General features: G+C 51.2%; 1 protein-coding gene across 1 annotated transcript; it reads left to right on the top strand.

Moving 5' to 3' along the window:
• The first annotated feature begins 28 nt into the window (after positions 1-28).
• On the top strand, positions 29-18,856 carry OR2AT4 (olfactory receptor family 2 subfamily AT member 4). The gene is made up of 3 exons (XM_080574412.1): positions 29-141; positions 515-5,630; positions 15,032-18,856. The coding sequence occupies exon 3, from the start codon at positions 16,926-16,928 to the stop codon at positions 17,949-17,951; it is 1,026 nt and encodes a 341-aa protein (XP_080430538.1). The 5' UTR covers positions 29-141; positions 515-5,630; positions 15,032-16,925; the 3' UTR covers positions 17,952-18,856.
• Positions 18,857-20,308: the final 1,452 nt, after the last annotated feature.

Here is a 20,308-nt window from a genome sequence, read left to right on the forward strand (position 1 = left end):
AACTTTTGCAATCGTCTCTTTCGGTAGGATTTTATTTTTCTTTCGTCCCATAGGCTGCAATCCGAGCGATTACAGAGCCGCCGATGTGGTTTGCTGATGCAGGGCTTTGCAGACTCTGTGCATGGTCCCAGCACAAGCTGGGTTTGCTTTTTTTTTATTTTATTTTTTTCCCCTTTTCTCAAGGGTCCCATCCTTAGCAGGCTTTTTTGTTACGTCCATTTTCTTATTCCAGTTTCTGTCTTTGAAGCTGTGGTGCTGTCCTGGGGTTTGCGATCGGGAGTTTGTATAACCCCGTGCTATTTACTTTTCGGCACTGTTTTTTGCACTAATCTGCATTTTCAGATAAGGAACCGAGGAATTAATGCACAGGCAGCCCTAGTTCAATGTACCAAGAGGAAAAGGGGATTTGTCCCGGTGGCTTTGCGTGTTTTGGGTTCTGGGATGGGGACGGCTGCGAGGGGGCATTGGGGATCCTCTCTCCTTGGTGTGACTGCGGGGTTTGCTCCCTCTGCAGCACCTCGGCCATCGCTCTGGGCTGGGGATGGAGCTGGCCCTGGCGCAGAGACACGATGGCAAATCCTCCGAGGATTGGAGATGCGTTGGTCCAGGGGAGCCCTGGTTTGGCAGCCCTGCTGCAGCTTTCGGCTTCTTGGAGCTTCAGATGGGATGAAGAAGGCAAAGCAAGGCTGCTGAGAGATGCTGGGTCTGGGCTATTAATTTCGAAGGTGTCGTACTGCTTTGCTTGATAACCCATGGTCTCCAGAGATGACGTTTTCAGGATTAAATGCCATAAAACACCACGAGCTTCTGCTCTCAGTGGATTGCGCGCCTTAATCCTGCACGCACTTTTTCATGTTCACCTTACAGTCCTCATAAAAGTCATCTGCGTGCACCTTGAGATTGAATTGCTGCATCAGGCACTGCATGGGTGGCGGAGCTTTACACCGGACAAGTTATCTCAGACCCCCAAAAACCTGTGTTTCAGATGATTTCACAGCCCTGGATGTCTGAGCCCGGCCCTTCTCCTGCTGCTTGCCCAAAATGCTGCACCAGCTGCCCTCCCTGGCTATGCTGGATGCCCATGGCCCCTTCAGCAAGGTCCCAGAGGCAAGAGGTGGAAACTCCAACGGGGATTTTTCCCTACCCAGGGCTGTGGTTTAGCAGCAGCCAGGAGATCCACAACCACATTTTCCCCCTGGCAGTTCCTGCTGGGGTCACAGACTGGAAACGGGGTGCAACGGGCACAGTGACTTGATGTTTCCAAAGCAGAGATTATCTGCTGTCCGGGCACAAGCTCATTAAATAATAATTAAACGCCCGCCTCATTAGCCCTATCAGCAGAGATACATTTTGCTCAGTAGGAGACAGCCGAACTGGTGCGTTCAGAAATGCTCCTCGCCCAAGTGACCCTGAGCTGTCCTCCCAGGCAGGGCTGCATCAGGCAGATAATGCACTGCAGAGAAAATAAACTTTATCAGCTCTCATGGGCTCTGCGATCTCTCAGGAAGGAGTTATTAGATCTTAAAAAAAAAAAAAAAAAAAAAGTATTAATATTTCACAGCTGCATAAGTCCTATCTTTCCAGAGAAGCTTTGCAGAGGGCACAGGCAGCCCCCCCAGGACCTACAAAATGTGGTTAATTTGGGGCCGGAGCTCCAGGATGGGAGGGGAGAGGAGGCTCAGCTGTGAAGCAGCGAGGGGCAGGCACCCAAATCAGCACGGGGGTCTCAGCCCCATGCCCGGAGGTGCATACCCCTGCCTGCAGCCCCGTGCTGCAGCGTTGCACAAAAGAAGAGCACCATCTATTGATTCCTCTTGCTCAGCACCTCGCTTTAGCTGGCGTGAGCCGCAGCAAGTTTTGCTCTGCGCCCCAGAGCATGGCCGTTTGCTGGGACACCCCCGGCGGGAGACGCGCATCGTGTCCCCAGCATGGTGCCCTTACGGGGCGCAAGCAGCCCCCGGCAGAGCGCTGAGCTCTGGGGAGCCAAAGGGGCTTTTGGCTCTAAGGGAATAAACACCGCTGGCTGCAAACCCTCAGGGTCTGATCCTGCACCCCTCCGCATGTTGCATGGTCCCCTGTGTGAGAAAGGAGGGGAGGAATCGAGCAACAGGGGAGGTAAGGTTATGGTACACTTCTGCGCGCTCCTGCTTGCAGGACGCCCACCGTTGCAATCAGAAATAAAAATGCAGCTTCACTGAGATGCTCCTCTGAGCCTGTACTCTTGGCTGCAGATCACTTCTCACACCTCGGGCTGCAAATTCACATGGTGCTGTGCAGGGGGGGGATGCTGGAAAAAAAAAAAAGCCCCTGGGCGCCTCGAAGCTGGAGCATCCCTGCAGGTGCGCCAGCCCTGCGGCTGCAGCACGGGGCCATCTCCTGCCCGCTGCTGCCGCTCTCCGACCGGGAGCCTTCCTGCAGCTCGCTCAGCTTCATGCCTTCTGCCTCCAGAAAGCCGGGCACACGTCGCTTTGCAGGCCGTGAGGGCACGGCATGGAAGCGAAAAGGATAAATCCTCCCGCAAGCCAAGCGCTAGGAAATCCATGTCGAATAAGACCGGTATAGGCTACGTGAAATGTTTGAAGAAAAGGAAATAAAAGGTCTCATTACGCTCAGTTCAATGGTGTTAAACTCTCTGGAGGATGTGGTGGAGGGGTGATTCCTCGGAACAACTAAACCGGTGAGCAGCAAGCGATAGCAGTACTTATCTTGTGCAAAGAGGCTGTAAAATGTCATGCCTCTGAGATTACAAATGCCCACAGATGAAGAAATTGGGCTTTTCCAAAGGGCTCACAGCCTGGAAGCAGCCACAAGGGTACGCCTGCAGCTGCCTGGCTCTGCCGGTTGCTCTGACTCTGCTCCGGGCCCAAGATACAAAGGAGCAAGATTTCCCACACTGGCAATGGGATTCAGTTCTTCTGGTGGGGAGGAGGCTGGTCCTTTTCCACACTTGGGGTTAGGAAAAAACCATCTGGATTTTAGGGCTGGGACTTTACCTCTGGGCTTTGCTGACATCTCTTAGAGAGCCAGCCAAACTCCCAAAGAACTATTTTGAATGCTGCAGGGACTGTTTGCCGGGCTGAGATCCAGCCTGCATGGCCAGCATCCTCCCGAGGGCAGCTCCCCGTCCCCGTCCTGCCCCTGCAGCACCCTCCAAGCTCAGCAAGGCAAGGACCTAAAGGAAAAACAGAGGCTGAACTCGTGGTTCCTGTCCCTCGACCAAGGGACTTTCCTTTCTGTCCTAAAGAGGAATCTTGTGGGCTGTGCAAGTGCAAGGAGAAATATTCTCATTATCCTGCCGATTGCATTCATCCTGAAATTCTTCCATGGGAGCAGAGGAGGGAAATCTCAAGGCTTATATTCAACTGAAATTTGGACTCTCATGAATGATCGGTGCTACAGAGACACACAAGGGAACAAATTGTGACAGAGGAGGTTTCAACATCCACAGGAATAGCTGTGAAGGGGCAGAGAGAAATCCTGCACTGGGAAAAGAGGAAAGCAAGAGAAAGGGAAAAGTGAAACTTTCCCCCATGCTGTTTTTGAGAACCATCCACTGGGTGTAACCTCTGCTTTGTCACTGCTTCGGAGCAGCTCTGCCTGCAATGTGTGACATGCCTTCGGTCTTGGAAAGTCTTTCAAAATAGAAGAATGTTTTTATGAATAACGCAGAAGGAATAATCCAGCTGGGGATTAACGCGGCGCTCAGTGGCTGCTGAGCCGAGAGCATTTGTGTTGCTGCATAATTGCACAAGGTTTGCTCCTCCAAGAGTTTCAAGTCTATTATGCGCCTCGCTCCTCGGGGACGCAGCGCCAGAGAGGCTGTGATTTATGGGCAGAGGCCACAGCACTGAGCACCCTTGTAATTCAGCTAGGAAAACAGGTTGCAAGTCATGGTGCTCCACCATCCGGTCCAGATTTCCACCCCTCGCCACGTCTGAGTGCGAGGCGTTAATTAGGAGACCTGAGGTCAAGATGTAGAGGCAAGGAGCTAAAGCCCAAATACGCACAGAGTGCTGAGAAACATCTGCTTTTCTATTTTCTTTTCTTTTACGAAATGCACCACGCAAGCCTGAGCGTGGTGGAAAACAAGGTCTTTCTTCATGGAGGATGTCAGCTGGGTGAGCGCTTTCGCTCTCCACCCTTTCAGCATAGCTCCCAGGTGCAGAAGGTGCTTGGCAATGCCCATAGGTCCCCCTCACTGTCCACGCAGGCTCTAGATTTTCCACGGAGGCTGCAAGGAGATGCTCGCCAACAGCAGTGGGAGCAGGGCAGTGATCTATGGGAACAGCTCCCTGCCCATGCCGGCCAGGGGCAGCTTTCTCCAGACCTCATGGGGAGAGGTCCTGCCCTTGCATGCCATTCCCTAAACCCTTCCCGTCCCTGCGGGCTCAGAATTAGTCTTAATTGCTTCTAATGACCTGAACGCCAACAGCAACACTTTGCGGAGGGGGGGGAGTTTCTCCTAAGAAGGAGGATATTACTGAAAAGTAATTAGTCACCGAGCCAGACTGCGCAGCCGAGCCCAATGTGGGCACTGCTGGGTGCTTAATAATTGAAAGGCTTCCTGCTTCTTGGAAGCGTTTGTAATTTGCAGCTGTTATTGAAGTGAGACTTCACAGGGATTTATACAGAAACCCTCCAGGCTGTTCCTTTATCAGCCCTCAGAGTTATCTGAATAATAATACATTTTGTCTTTACTAGAGCAGGCTAAATAAATTGCTGTGCACCCAAATATTATGATAGCTCTGATAAACCACTGCATTTTTTTCATTTGCACCACTATCCTCACACTTTTCCACCCTATTTTCTTTTTGAAGATGCTTGCTATCACCTCACAATTGAAATGTAATCCCACAGAGCCCAGACGCAGCCAAACCTAAAGGGGTGAGAAATAATTTTGGTTGGTTTCTGTAAAGGAGAAGTCACTGGGAAGGACAGCGAGGCTGTGGGGGCCAGCAAGGAGAGGCGCGCTGCTTGGGCAAGGTGATTTAAAAATAACTTTGACATTACAACAGAAAAGTCCATTTGGGAGAATTTCGGCTGAAACTCTGTGTGACCAAGCAGCCCTAGAAGTAAATGAGATACGAAAACCCTCAGGTGACAAAAAGAGCTCAGGGATTTTGCTCTCCGCGATGCCACAGAGGTGGCTGACATGGGAGAGCGATGCTGCAAGGACACGGGAAGGTGGAGCCTCTCCAGGACCCCAAGCAGGGTTTCCCCAAAGCTGGATGCTGCAGGTTAAAGGTGTTTTTTTTTGTTTGTTTGTTTTTTTACCATTTCACCACCTGCAGAACCCAACAAGAACAAAAATGGTCCTGGGTGTGCTCTGTCCTGGCAGAGGTGTGGGCAGGGAGGTGGCTGGTGGGGACGTGAGGAGCAGGTCCCTGCAGGGAGGCTCGCTGGCTTCCACCACCAGCTCCGAGCGAGGAGCAGAGGCAGCAGGCAGGGAGGGACCAGACAAGGGCCCAGGGCCACGCAGGGGCAGGTTTAGCCCTAGAGGGGTAGAAAAGTGGACTGCAGGTGGTGCTGGGCCACTGAGCCCACCTGCATGATCATGCAAGAAGGGTGCTGAGAAATAGGATGAGCCGGAAGCCTGAGCGCAGCCCCACCAGAGGCACACAGCTGCCTGCGTAAGTAGAATATTAATTTTAAAGAAGGAATAACTTTTCTGGGAAGGACTGGAGCGAGAGAGGAGCATGATGCTTTCTCTACCACCACGGGGGTGGGTTCGTTTGGAGATTCAGACCACGGGGGGGAGTTTGGCTGCAAGCCTGGAGGAGACGGGAGAGGAAAATGAATGCTGCCGTGTGGGACCAGGTGGAGGAAGCTTTTATGGGAAGCTGGAGCTTACAGAAACGGGGGATTTTCAGCTGAAGGGATGGGAGGGAAGGGAGGGTGCTGTGGCTCCTTGGTCTCAAGGAAGGAAGGAAACACAGAGCAGAGGGGCTACCGAAGGGCAGTGTGAGCACCTGGGGGAGATGCAGCCAGTGAGGACGGGCACTGGAGCGGTGCATGGGAGGCCGGAGGCACAGCAGGGACATCTCGGCTGCTCCGTGGTGGCACTGCCAGCCTGGGCTGACAAAAGTTTGTGCACATCACTGCTCAGCGAAAGGTCGCCGCAGCTGCGAGCAAGGCAGACACCCGCGATGAAGGGGGGTGCGCAGAGCCTTAAAGCGGTGTAGGAGGAGGTTAGGGGGTGCCTAGATAACCTCAATATTGTAAAATTGGCTGAGGCTCGTTTTGGAGGGAGCCCTGCCAGGGCAAGCTGAGAAGGAGCAGTGTCACTGGGATGAGAGGGGATGGTGTCACTGCGATGCTCAGCCAGCCGCCGAGTGTCCCCCGAATGCTCCTGCCTCAGCAGCAAGACAGGGGACAGCCTCAAAGTAGGGAATTTGACCTTTTTGACAGGATTTCTCAAAGGCTTCAGGAGGAATTGAAGAAGGGGCACCCCCATCCAGAGGGCCAGCAGCCTGCCTTGCCCATGAGGTGGCCCCACAGCAGCCCTGGGAGGACAACCCAGGAGACATCTCAGTGCTCCCCAGGGTTAGGAGCGGCTTCAGATGTTTAGAAACCCTCCAGAATTTCTCTCCCAAGTCCTTCCTTGAACGTATGCCAGCTTTTCTGCACTCGCAGTACCCCACAGGAAGGAGTTTTGTGGAGGGAAGGGATGCCACATGAAGCGCCACCTCCTCTTTTCGCTTTGCAGCATCTCCTGGCACCTTTTTGGGTGTCCCCAGAGTCACGGTATGAACGTAGGCGTTAAACATGGGGTTTGCAGAGCCCTGACCTGCCCACATCTCATGGTAGGGCTGGGATTCACCCAGCCACGTGGAGTTTTCCACCTCCAGGTGCATTCCCCAGGCATGGCTGTGATGACTTCGTCCCCAGCTCCTTCCCACGTCCTTTCTTGTCTCCTAGCACTGCACCAGGGAGCATTAAGAGGGTATAAAATGGAGTCGCAGCCCAAAGTAAATCGTAAATCCACCTGAGCACCACCTGAGGTGAGGGATTTGCCAGTCCCTTGGGCTGTGCATCCCCCCAGAAATAAGTCGCTGGGGGCTGTTCGCCTGCTGGAAAGCCGGTGGGAACGCAAGGAGCGGTGATGGAGCAGTCAGCTAGGGGCCACCACTGCAGCTCAGGACGGATGGATGGACAGATGGATGGAAGGATGGATGGACAGACAACCTCCTCCACTGCGAGCAAAGAGGAGCGGTGCTGGGGGCGCTGGGAGCCGTGTCCGGCTGCGCAGCGAGGTGGCAGTGTTAGAGCAGGGAAGGGGGAAGCTCCTTGCGCTGCGAGCAGCCGGCCAAGTCCCAGGGCCCTGAGCCCGAGCATCCTCCGGCCGCAGCTCTCCGGAGCACCCCCGGACTAATTTCGTCTCTGTGCCCACCCCTGGGCAAAGGGAGGAAATAATAATAATTAAAAAAAAAAAAAAGAATTCACCTGAAAACCTAAGCTAGGCAAAAAGAGCGACCCAACAGCTGGGCAGAGCTGGGCACCAAGTGAGCGCTGCACCTTGAGCGGGGTCCCCACCGTGTCCCACCCCACAAGCGCCCAGTTTAACAAGGTCCCAAGCAGGTCTGCAGCCTACAGAGCTGCACTGTGCTGGCTCTGCTCTGGGTTTTGGTGTCGTGGCAATGCAGGTGGGTGGCTGAAGGCTGTTTTCCGTGCAGGCTGGCCATGGGGTCCCTCCGGGCATAGCAGAGGGCCCAGCATCTGTGGGACCCCTCAGAGCACCCCCCGTCACCCCCCGTAACAGCCTGCTCCCATATGCAGACGTCATATAGCACTTTCCACTTATTTAAGCCCACCTAACCACAGCATTATCACTGGCTGGGGGCTCCAGGACCTGAACTACACCCTCACTCGTGGCACAGACCCACTGCTGGCCCCAGGCACATCCCGGCTTTCTGTTGGCCTCAGCCCTGCAGTGGGGAGGACGGCTTCGTCCTCATCCTGCCCTGACACCCCTCTGCCCTTCTGCCTGTAATAACTTGAGATGAGAGATTTACACAGAATCCATGTGCTTTAGGGAAAGGCATTCATGTGGCATCCAAACACTGTTTAGGTCTGCAGCTTATTAGCCGTGTCAGTCACCTTGTTCACAGCATATCCTTTTATTAATCTCCCCTTATTTAGCTGCTTTATTAGGAATCGATTGTGCATGCTTGGGGGGGAATTGAGTAGCTGACCGGCATTTGATGTGCGTGAAGAGAAACGAGCATTTCCCTGCCCAGAAATTCTGATGTTTGAAGCCTGTGGTGTGGTCAGGGGACTCTTAATAAAATGGGGCAGGTTGAGTTTGTTATTCCAAAAGCACTGCTCGCTCCCATATAAGATCCCTCCCAGCCTGAGCAGGGATGAAGCCGAGGTGGATGCAGAGCTGGCACTCAAACCCCATCTCTTCTCTCTAAACCTGGCCTATATGTGAAAAGGAAGGTGTTTCCAGCAAGTCAGAAGTAGAATTAAATGTACTCATTGTGCTAGCCTGGGGCACCCGCAGGGCACAGCAGTCTCTCTGACACAGGAAAACAAGAAGTGGCTCTGGGATGGCTTCCCAAGGCTGCAGAGCTGATCTTTTCCATCCACCTGTGGCCACTTTGCTGAAATGCAAATCTCCTGCTCGTGACATCTCGAAGAGGCTGCCGAGCTTGGTCAAGCCAAAGGACTATCACCCGTTCCTGCTCTTTCATGTAGGGACAGCTGAGGCCATGACAAGGAGACTTGGAAAAACCAAGGGGACTATGTCCCCTGGAAAGATGCTGAAGGGATCAGGAGCACGACCAGTGTTCTCCTCAAGCCTCCCAGTTGGAGACTGGGACCCGAGGAGGAGGTGGTGTACGTGAATGCCTGGTTGTGCAGCCGGTGCCATGCTCGGGGTTTTGGGTTCTGTGATCTCGGGCAGGCTTTTGAGACTCCAGGCATGCTGACACGGGGTGGGAAGCACATGAACAAGTAGGGCAAGAGGGTTTGGGACAGCAAGCTGGCCGGACTAATTAGCAGAGCTTTAAACTAGATGCAGCAGGGGAAGGGGTTGTGCCTCTAAGTGACTCAAAAGAACCACTGAATGCCAATACTTGAGGAAACAGCAGGGAAACACCTGTGAATTGTCCCATAGGAATTAGGAAGGACTCCTCTAAAAAGGTGAAAGGCCTCTATACCGACGCACGCAGCATGGGAAACAAGCAAGAGGAGTTGGAAGCAATTAGAAAACTATGATCTAATGACTATCACGGAAACATGGTGGGACAAATCACACAGCCGGAGCACTGGAACAGAGGGCTGCAAGCTTTACAGGAGAGACAGGCAGGGACGGAAGGGCGGAGATGTTGCCCTCTACATTAAGAAATGGATAGGTTGTGAAGAATTCCCTCTGAGAAACAGCCACGAGCAGGATGAGAGCCTGTGGGTAAAAATTAAAGACCAACAAAGGACATTTTGTGGTTGGTGTCTACTACAGGCACCCAACAAAAAAGGGAGCCTGCAGATGAGGCCTTCTTGCTCCAGCTACAAGAAGCATCGTGCTCACGGGCTCTCATCCTCCTGGGGGATTTCAAGCACTCTGAAATTCAGAAGAGCCAACTTCAAAGAAAGAGTGTACGCGATCCCATGGGACACAGTCCTTAGGGACAGAGGGTCTGATCGGAGCTGGCAACTCTTTAGGGATATTTTTCTCAGAGTGCAGGAGCTCTCTATTCCCATGTGAAATAAATCAAGCAGGGAAGGTAGGAAACTGGCACGGCTGAACAAGGACCTGCTGGTCAAACTTAGGCAAAAGAAGGAAATGCAGACGGTGGAAACAGGGCCATGTGCCCTGGCAAAAGTACAGAAATGTTGCCCTGATGTGCAGGGAAGGGATCAGGAAAGCCAAGGTACTGACAGAGCTAAACTTGGCGAGGGATGCAAAGAACAACAAGAAGGTTTTCTCCAGGTACATTGGCCGCAAAAGAAAGACTAAGGAGAGTGTATTGCCTCTGACAAATGAAGATGGAGAACTGGTAACAATAGATGTGGAGAAGGCAGAGGTACTTAACAACTTCTTTGCCTTGGTCTTCACTGGTGGTCAGGCTTCCCATGTCTCTTGAGTCCCCGAAACTCTAGGCGAGGGCTGGGGGAGCAGAGTCCCTCCCACTGTAAGTGAAGAGCAAGTTTGGGACCTCCTGATGCGAATTAACAACTACAGGGCTATGGGGCCTGACACCATGCATCCCAGGGTCCTGAGGGAACTGGCTGATGGAGTTGCCAAGCTGATCTCCATCATATTTGAAAAGTCCTGGCAGTCAGGTGAAGTCCCCAGTGACTGGAAGAAGGGAAACATCACTCCCATTTTTAAAAAGGATAGAAAGGAGGAGCCAGGGAACTACAGACTGGTGAGCCTCACCTCTGTGCCTGGGAACGTCATGGAACAGGTCCTTCTGGAAGCAATGTCAAGGCACATGCAAGACAAACAGATGATCCAGGACAGCCAGCATGGCTTCACCCAGGGTAAATCATGCCTGACTGACCTGGTGGCCTTCTGTGATGGAGTGACTGCATCAGTTAACAAGGGAAGACTGACCGATGTCATCTACTTGGACTTCTGTAAGGCCTTTGACACGGTTCCACATGACATCCTGGTCTTCAAATTGGAGAGATTTGGATTCGGTGGGTGGACCATTCAGTGGATAAGGAGTTGGCTTGAAGGTCTCACCCAGAGAGTGGTGGTCGATGGCTCCATGTCCAGGTGGAGGCCAGTGACGAGAGGTGTACCTCAGGGGTCTGTCCTGGGACCGGTGCTGTTTAATACCTTTATTGTTGACATAGATGACGGGATCGAGTGCACCCTCAGAAGTTTGCAGATGACACCAAGCTGAGCAGTGTGGTCAATACACCAGAAGGAAGGGATGCCATCCAGAGGGACCTGGACAGGCTGGAGAAGTGGGCCCACGTGAACCTCATGAGGTTCAACAAGGCCAAGTGCAAGGTGCTACACTTGTGGGCCCACGTGAACCTCATGAGGTTCAAGTCCGAGTGCAAGGTTCTGCACCTGGGTCAGGCCAATCCCAGACACGAGCACAGACTGGGAGAGAAACTCACTGAGAGCAGCCCTGCAGAGAAGGACTTGGGGGTTCTGGGGGACGAAAAGCTCGACGTGAGCCGGCAGTGTGCGCCTGCAGCCCAGAAGGGCAACTGCGTCCTGGGCTGCATCACCAGAGGGGTGGCAGGAGGGGAGGGAGGGGATTGTGCCCCTCTGCTTTGCCCTCCTGAGGCTCCACTTGGAGTCCTGCGTCCAGGCCTGAGGCCCCCAGCACAAGAAGGGTGTGGGGCTGTGAGAGTGGGTCCAGAGGAGGCCATGTGGATGACCAAGGGGCTGGAGCACCTCTCCTGTGAAGACTGAGAGAGCTGAGGGTGTTCAACCTGGAGAAAAGAAGGCTCAGGGGAGACCTCATCGTGGCCTTTCAGTACTTAAAGTGGTCTTATAAGAAGAATGGAGAGGGACTCTTTACTTGGGTAGATAATGATAAAACAAGGGGAAATGGTCTTAAACTAAAAGAAGATAGATTTAGACTAGACATTAGGAGGAAATCCTTCACTCAGAGGGTGGTGAGGCCCTGGCACAGGTTGCCCAGAGAAGCTGTGGATGCCCCATCCCTGGAGGTGTTCAAGGCCAGGTTGGATGGGGCATTGACCAACCTGATCTAGTGGGTGGCATCCCCGCCCATGGCATGGAGTTGGAATTAGGTGGTTGGACCCACTACAATGGTCTTTCAGGCCCCTTCCAACCCAAGCCATTCCATGACTCTATGATGATTCTATACACCTGTGGGTTGTTTTGCATGTGAAATTCAGCCATTTGCCAAAATGTGCATTATGTGGGTTTGGGTGACAGCCAACCTATGGAAAAACCACGTTCCCACAGCTCTAGGCTCAAACCCAGAGCTGAGACCTCTTGTCTTCATGCTGCGCTTGAAGTGTAGCCCAAAGTGGAGCCCTGTCTCCATAGACCTAGTTGCCCCGAGCTTCTTAGCACGGCAGGGCTGCAAAGCCACCAAATTTCAGCGTTTAAGCCACTTGTGACCCCCAGAGCATCCCCAGGCACCCTCTGGCTCACCAGCCCCCCTGCAGTCTGAGGCTTGGGTACCCTGAGGCTTCAGTGCACCCCAGCGCGGGTCATGCAAGCCCTGATTACACCAGCCCTGGGTATTAATTATGATGGAAAACATCAATAAAGCCCCCAGGAGCTGCTACCGCGAAGAGACCAATTTGTGCTGTTTTCATTGGCATTGCCACCCAAGCGTAAGAATTAGAGCTTCAAAACAAACATGTTTGGAAGTGCAACTTTCCCTGAATGCTTATGGGAGTATTTTTAACAAGGGCGCTGAGGAGCTCTGCTATCAGAGGCCCCACATCTGTTCAGATGGGATCAGAGATTCAAGTGGGAAATTGCTCCAGAAGTTGTAATTTAGGAAACGTGTGGAAATGAGCAGAGTGGCTACCTGTCCTGTTTGCAGGAACCCACAGGAACCCAGTGGGACTCACAGAGCCTGGAGGAGAAGCAGTTCAGGAGCTGGAAGAGCAGAGCATGGCCACGGGTGGTGGTAGCGTGGGCACCTCTGAGGGCAAGGGGAAGGAGGGAGGAGAAAAGTCGATGAAAAGAAAAGCCTTAAGGGCTGTAAGCAATGAACTGAGCTGAACCAGTGTGGGGTTTGGCTCTTTCACCATCCCAGCACGGGGTCCCAGCCAGGAAGGGCGGAAGCTCTCAGGTGGAAGGACCTGGCCCTCAAGGGGATCCGTGGTCTCATTTGGGAAGCCTGGTTGGCTCCTGATGCCCCAGCATAGGGTGCGTGCCCACCCCACAGCTGGCCAGGTGTGATCAAGCTCTGCTGAGGGTATACGCATTTGGGATGGAGGATGCAAGCTCCTTGTCCTCCCCCTGCCACGGCAACCCCACCTGGGACAACCACTCCACGGCGGTGACAGCACCATGGTCCTGGGAGCAGAAGTCTGATACCACCAGATATTGGCATGCTCAAGACCATACAGCATCCAAATCTGCAGCAGCTCTTAGCCCTGACTGCGTGGGTGCTTCCCAGAATTGGGCAGTTCAGTAAAACTGCCAGCCTGGAGAAGGGATCGTTGTCCTGTAACACGCTTTTTCACTGATTTGTTGAGAAAGAACAGAGCTTAGATAGCCCTAGGATCTTATATTGTGGGTATATCTGAAGCTATTTGTAATTAAAACTTAAATCATAGCTGACAAGACAAGATCACAGCTTGAATGATTTATAACCAGTACTGAGTTCCTCCCTGTGCCCTGCAAGAGGCATCTGGTTACCTGTTTTCCTAGAGGAGTATTGGGACTAAACTCCCAGATGACTAAATGGAAGGGAGACTTTTCTTATCCGTAGTCTAAACTCAGGCAGCCACAGTTCTGTGGGTTTGCCTGCTTGGAAATGTGGCCGGGCCCTGGAGCAGGAGGTGGGCGGCAGGATAACAGCCCCAGAAATGGGATGGAGAAGGCGTGACACCACCAGAAATGGGGTGGAGAAGGTGTGACACCTGTAGTGCGCACGTCCCCGTTTCTATCCATGACACAAGTGGAGAATGGCACGGGGCGAGATAATCCTGAAAACACACTTACGATACAAAGACGCATGCAACCCACCCGTTACAGAAAAAGCTTATTTCAGAGGTTCTGTTTGAGGCCAGCTGGCTCAGCCTGGCACCAGTCCCACCTCGGCTGCACAAACCAAACCCAACTGGGGGTCCTCCTTGTGCCAGCAGGCTCCCAGCAGGGTCAGGCACTTGCCAAGCCCCCAGGGATGCTCTGCTGCCCCAATCTGCCCCCCTCCAAGGGATCAGATCCAGGGTGCTGGACCCAAGGAATCGGTCCCAAACCTGCATTCTGGCTTGTCTTCTCCTCCCAGGGAGCATCCTGGGCAAAATGGCCTGGAGGAAACCCCACCAGACCCCTCCACCAGCAGACCCCTCCAGCTCTTCTTTTGTATTAAAGACATGACCGCAATTGGGATGAACAGATGGGCCTGAGGCGTGCAGATGGGCATGGTTTGTTTTTCTGTGGAGTGTCTCGATATGCTCCTGGGGTGCAGGTGGGTGCATTATTCAAGATAAAAATGAAATCAAATCTTTATTTTTCTGCATGTCACCCAAGGATGAATCCTGCACTGCAGGCACCTTAGAGCCTCAGAGCCTATTTACACAGGACGGGAAGGATTTACCCCTTTCAGATTGCCACCCAACAGCTTTCCCTTAGGGATGGTTAGGGACCCTTGTGTAGGCAGGTGGTGTCTGTAGGCTCCCTGCACGGTCAGCGCAGAGAAAAAGGCCAGGAGGTGGCCAACAGACCCATCTGCAACAAATTGGGCTCCTGCCAAGGGGAATTAGGAACCAGGGGCTGACCTGCAGTGGTGGCACCGGGGTTGTGCAGGGGGGAGAGGGAGATGTCCCAGTTCCATGCCTTCCGTAGCATGACGATGCCATCGAAAGGGCTGGCGCTGAACCAGAGCTGGTCAGGAAAGGCTGTTTCCCTCGGGGGTTCATGCCCCAAGCCCAACAGCCCAACAGCCCACCTTCGCCACGCCATGAACTTTGGGTGGCAAAACCTCCTGCCTTGCTGCTCCGGATTACACTAAATTGCACAGATCCGCCGTTCCTCCGGATTACACCAAATTACACCAATCTGTCGTGCGTAATTCCCGACCGCTGCAAAGTGCGGCGAGCAGCAGGGGGATTCAGATCTGTTCAGGGGGCTATCAGCAGAATAAGCATGGAGAGCCAGGTCTGTTAGGAGAAGAAACGTGGCAAATCGAGGCCACCAGGAGAATATAGGCAAGAAAACAGCCCCCAGAGCATCGCTGGGGAGAGGGCTGGGAGCAGGGCAGCGCGCCCGGTGCCAGCGGATTTATTGTGGGGTTTGTCACTTGTCACTGAGGATGACATTAAGGAAGGGGCAGACCTTGTTATAGCTTCAAACTGCAAGTGAGTTATCGCTGATGTTATTCTGTTAACGTGATAATATTTTTTTTTTCAGCCTAATGAAGTGTTTCGTGTTGATTTACTTTTTTCTCGTGGAGCCCAGGATGGAAAAATATGATTGTAATATATGTCAACAGGCTCGGAAGAATGGGAATTTGATCTACAGTGTCTGAAAACAACTTCAAATCAATGCTAATTTTAAGGACATTACATGCTGGCAATTTTAATTCAATGCAATATATTATGTAGCTTTTTTTTATAGCACAGCATTGTTTGTACAAATTATATCCTCAGAGCTTACCAGTTTGGAAAAAAATAATGAGAAGGAGAAATGGAGAAGGGTAGATTAGATGAGAGGAAAGAGTAAGCAAAATATCAATTGTATTTAAATCTCAATGGGGTAGAAAATCTATTTATTTGTAATATTAAATGGATCTCTTCTATATGGTTATGGAGATGACTTTCTGGGTGAAAGGTAAAACTATCTGAAAATTACCAGAGATTTAATAATGTTAGGAAATTGCATGAGACCAGCCATCACTCTCAACTACTTGAGGCTAAGCAACAAACATTTCCAATTTTCCTTCTCTTAAATCGGGATAAAGAAATCAAAAAAAGGCACAAAAACTTAATTAAGCTTCATTTGTCCTTCTTTTTCTTTTTTTTTTTTTTAGTATAAACCTAATGAAAACAAGGGTGTTTTTTAATGTGTGGGGGTTGTTTGTTTTTTTCTGAACATTATTTTGGTTTTGATTTTCCTGGTATTAGATAAAATAGATACATTCTACAGGAATTTGTGCCTATGAAAGTGAAGGAGCAGTTTTGTGGCTCGAGCAGAAGATGATAGAAGTTTCCAAAATGGTGTTTTATTTTGCCACAGCAAACAAACATATTTCATAGGGCAGGATAGTCCTTTTTAATCTGCATTAAATCTTTATGAGCAACCAAGGAAGTATTTCAGTTGAGAGGAAAAATGTCCTTGTAACTCAGAAACCTTACAAGCCCACAAGAGAGACCTGTGAAATAAATGGAAAACTGTGGCACGCACCTTCTGGCCTTTCCTGGAAAAACCCAGGAAGTGTCACAAGCTTATTTAAATAACGCAATTGCAGGGCTATACTATGTAAAATAAAGATATGTAAGGGCTGAAAGCTGTCACATAGCGTGGGCCAGGCCATCTGAGATGAAGGCACTGACTGATACTTGTTCCTAGTTTTTTATGAGTGTCGTTGAACTTATTGAATCTCTAAAGCATTTCTTACTATAGTAAAAGACATGATGCTGACCTAGATCAGCCAAAAAAAAAAAAGAAAGTTTTGAAAATGCCCTTGTTTTTATGTCCCAACAGAACAAATTGGAAGTCAAAAGAAATTCTGCGTTTTTATGTGAATTTCAGCAACAGCAGCAGAAAGGAACTGCGTGCTGCAATGACTGTGAGGAACGTGATGAGCTGCAAGTAGACAACCAGGGGTATCAGAGGCATGAAGAGCGGTGATGAGGATGACTTGCAGTAGCAAACCTTGTAGCATCCTAGCAAAAGAGAGGCAGATGCTTTACTGCTCCATAAATAAGTCCCTGAATTCCCTTAGGGGAGAAAAATGGGCTTTTTTGTAACGGGGCTCATCTCCTCCTCAGCACAGAATGGGGCGGAGGAGCCACGTCCCCAAAACGTCCCCCATGGACCAGAAAGGGACCCCAGAGGAGCAGTGCAGATGGAGACCACCCACAGCTGGGTGAGACGAGTCCTGCCCTTCGTGTCCTGAGCTGGAGAGCATGTCTTCTACTGACTCGGACGTGATCATCATCATCAACGTATAATTCAAATCACCTTAATTGCTGGCGAGAGACCAGAGGGGCTGAGCTGTGTGCCGCGACGTGCTCAGCTCTGTGTGATTTCCCCAGTGTGTGTTCTCCTTGCAGAACCTCTCGAAGATCCTCAGAGAAATGTGATGCGTTACCAATCCCCGTTTCCTTGCATCCTCTTCGTCCTTGCAGATGCTTTGTCCAGCCCCGCCATGGAGAGCTGCAGCAGCAACGCTTCCACTAAAGACTTTTTCCTGGTGGGTTTCCCAGCTCTCCAGGATTTCCAGACCCCCCTTTTCTTTGTCTTCTTGCTCTTCTACCTGCTGATCCTGGTCGGCAATGCCATAATCATCACCGTGGTGGTGGTCGACCGCACGCTCCACAAACCCATGTACTTTTTCCTGGTTAACCTCTCCGTGCTCGACGTGCTCTTCACAACCACCACCATTCCCAAGATGCTGGCCATGTTCCTGGCCAACGCTAAAACCATCTCGTTTCGGGGCTGCTTTCTGCAGATGTACAGCTTCCATGGGCTGGCGGTAACGGAGGCGCTGATCCTGGTCGTTATGGCTTACGACCGCTACGAAGCCATCTGCAACCCGCTGCGCTACGCGGCCAGGATGACGAGGAGAGCAAACGCCGCGCTGGCGGCGGGCGCCTGGATAACCGCGCTGCTGATACCCGTGCCCGTCATCGCACAGACCTCTCGGCTGGCCTTCAGGGAGGCAACCAGGGTTCGACACTGCTTCTGTGACCACCTGGCAGTCGTTCAAGCCGCGTGCCCCAACTTCAGGGCTGATTTCCAGAATTTCTTGGGGTTCTCCATCGCTATGATGGTGTCGGTCGTCCCTCTGTTGCTCGTCGCCCTCTCCTACGTCCATATCATCCTCTCCGTATTAAAAATCAGCTCCAAAGAAGGACGAGCAAAGGCTTTTTCAACGTGCACCTCCCACCTGCTCGTGGTGGGCATTTACTACTCCTCCATCGCCGTGGCGTACGTCTCCTACAGGGCAGACATCCCTGTTGATGTCCATGTCATGAGCAACATTGTCTTCTGCATTTTGACCCCCTTGCTAAACCCCATCATCTACACCTTGCGGAACAAGGAAGTAAAATCTGCGGTCAGAAAGCGTATCTTTCCGAAAACGTCTTCCCTGTCTAAAAAAAATTAAATTATTTGCATAAAATTTACAGCTCTGCAGAAGCCTCATGCTAGTTTCTGTTTCATTCCACTGGTTAATTAATATATCATCACCTTTAGAGTTTGTTTGGGTCCCCTGAACTGTGGTATATCCTATGTTAATGTATTTCAGCCTATTTATGTGAAGTTTTTAATACACTTGCATGCAATATTTGCAATTTCTGTTTGGTTTATATCCTTCAGTGACTAAATCACTGATGCGCTAAATAAAGCTGAACTGGAGTGGCACCGCATTTCTTTACACTTCCCCCTCCACATTGCACCGCGGAGAATTTGTTAATTAAATTCCTCCATTTACGAGTTCCAGAGGTGGTAGCTGTTATTTTCCCAACACATGGCAGAGGTGACCCTGGGATGTTATTCCTAAGTGAGAAAACAGGAAAATTGCTTTACGGGACTGCAGAACTGGGGGAAAAGTTAAAGAGAAATTTCAAACACAGCTCAAGGAAGCGGTGTCTGCACGCAGCCCAGCGCTATCGACTGCCTCTTTTATCAAGCAGCCTGATTCACAGGTTCCTGTACTGTGAAAGCTAATGTGGAGCAACAGCCAATATAGCACAATGGACCTCAGATTTAAGGCAGAGATGTTATTAAGTATCAGTGAGTGTGTATGTTTATCTGGAATTTAATTCATATTTTTTTTTTTTTTTTCTCCAGAGCAGGCAGACAGTCTGGTACAAATGAGCCTCTGACCTTCCAAGCCATGCCTGACTTTTCCCAAGATTAACACGCTGAAATACATGCCTTTCCTACGGCGTCTGTTTAACAGACCCTTTCAAAGCTCGCAGATATATTGGGGTCTCCAACAGAGATTTGGGGAAGACTTGGGCTGTCTCCTCACTCACTCTTCCATTAAGATGCTGAGCTCAAGACTGATTTGACCCAGGCTCAACCCATTGCTTTGGTTGCCCAGGCAAGACTAGAGGGGTCTTTTCAAAGGTCTTCTCCCCGTGACACTCCTGCCCTGCCCCGAGAAGAGGGCTGGAGAGGAGAAGACCCTGCCAGGTGCAGGATGCGGCCACTGTGTTTGGTGCATGCGGAGCAGCTCAGCCGCTGGTGCTGCCCACCACCAAAACATACACGTAGCCTGGGGCTTAATCAGAAGAAAGTTAAGAAATAATTCATCTAAGCACAGCAGTTGGGTTAGTCAGAAGATGTTTTTTTTTTTTTAAGGTGTTTTTTATTGTTCCCTCTGAACTGAGTCCCTAACGTGCAGCAGCAGGAGATGGAGCAGGGATGTTCCCCGAGGGAAACGGGGGGGCTGAGCCTTGGTGCCCTGCTCACGAGATAGGAGAGATCCGTGCACGTATTAAAAAAGAGGTGGGGAATTCTTTGTCTCCACCGGGGATCTTGTGGAGAGGAAGCTCAGGTGCCTGAAGAGCTTTCCTGGGACCAGGAGGTCTCAAATCCATTTTTAAGACTTCCAGGATTGGACTGCTTTACCGTGGGCTTCACGAATCGTAAAAACAAGTTTTCCGTGGTCCCAGCGTGCGCAGTCTGTGGCCCCGGGGCTGGGATGGCTGACGTTTCCTCGCAGCACAGAGCTCCATCACTTCTGCCTGCCTGCAGCAGAGTTTTGTTGAAATCCCCTCCTAACAAAGTGCACGGCGGCGAGGAACCCTTCGCAGCACCCAGTTAAACGCTCTCTTTGTTTTCATTACTCTTAATGTTAAAAGCCTAAGCCTTACTTCGACGTTACTCATTTCCAGTCATAAGATATATTTTTTTTTTTTTTTTTTTTTTGTCTGGCACCAGCTCCCTGTTGGCCACGTAAATTCACGTACGAGATGATCAAACTCTTCCTTGTGAAATAAGTGCCTGGAGGCTCTCACTGCAATCTATATTTTCCGAACTTGTAACCATTCCCACGACTCTTCTCCCAGCCCGCTCTCTGTGTTTTAAAATTCTTCAAGGATGATCATTAAAAAATTGATGTAATCACCCCGTATTGGCTGCTCCGTCATCAGACACAGAGCTTATCTCTGCGTAATGCTGCCAGCATTCCCCTGCCGATATACCCAGAAGCCAGTCCCACATCTCCCACCACCTCCCGGCACCTTCTGTCAGGTGCTGCTGGGGATTGGGGTGCTAGAAAAGGGTCCAAAACCGATTGAAATCCAAAGGATGACCGAGCACGGTCTGCGAGGTAATGGGGAGTGCTGCGCTCTCTCCTTGGCTGGTCAATGGGAAAAGAAAAATTAAGCCCTGGAGAAAAGATGCATTTGGTTTCCCCCATTGCTACTGAGTAGGATGCTGCCAGCTGCCATAATAATTCTGTGGGGTCTTGGGTGATGGCTCATTGTCACAAAGCACAGTGGGAAACCGGCC

The sequence above is a fragment of the Anser brachyrhynchus genome, assembly GCF_964034855.1.
Source record: "Anser brachyrhynchus genome assembly, chromosome: 1".
Lineage (NCBI taxonomy): Eukaryota > Metazoa > Chordata > Aves > Anseriformes > Anatidae > Anser > Anser brachyrhynchus.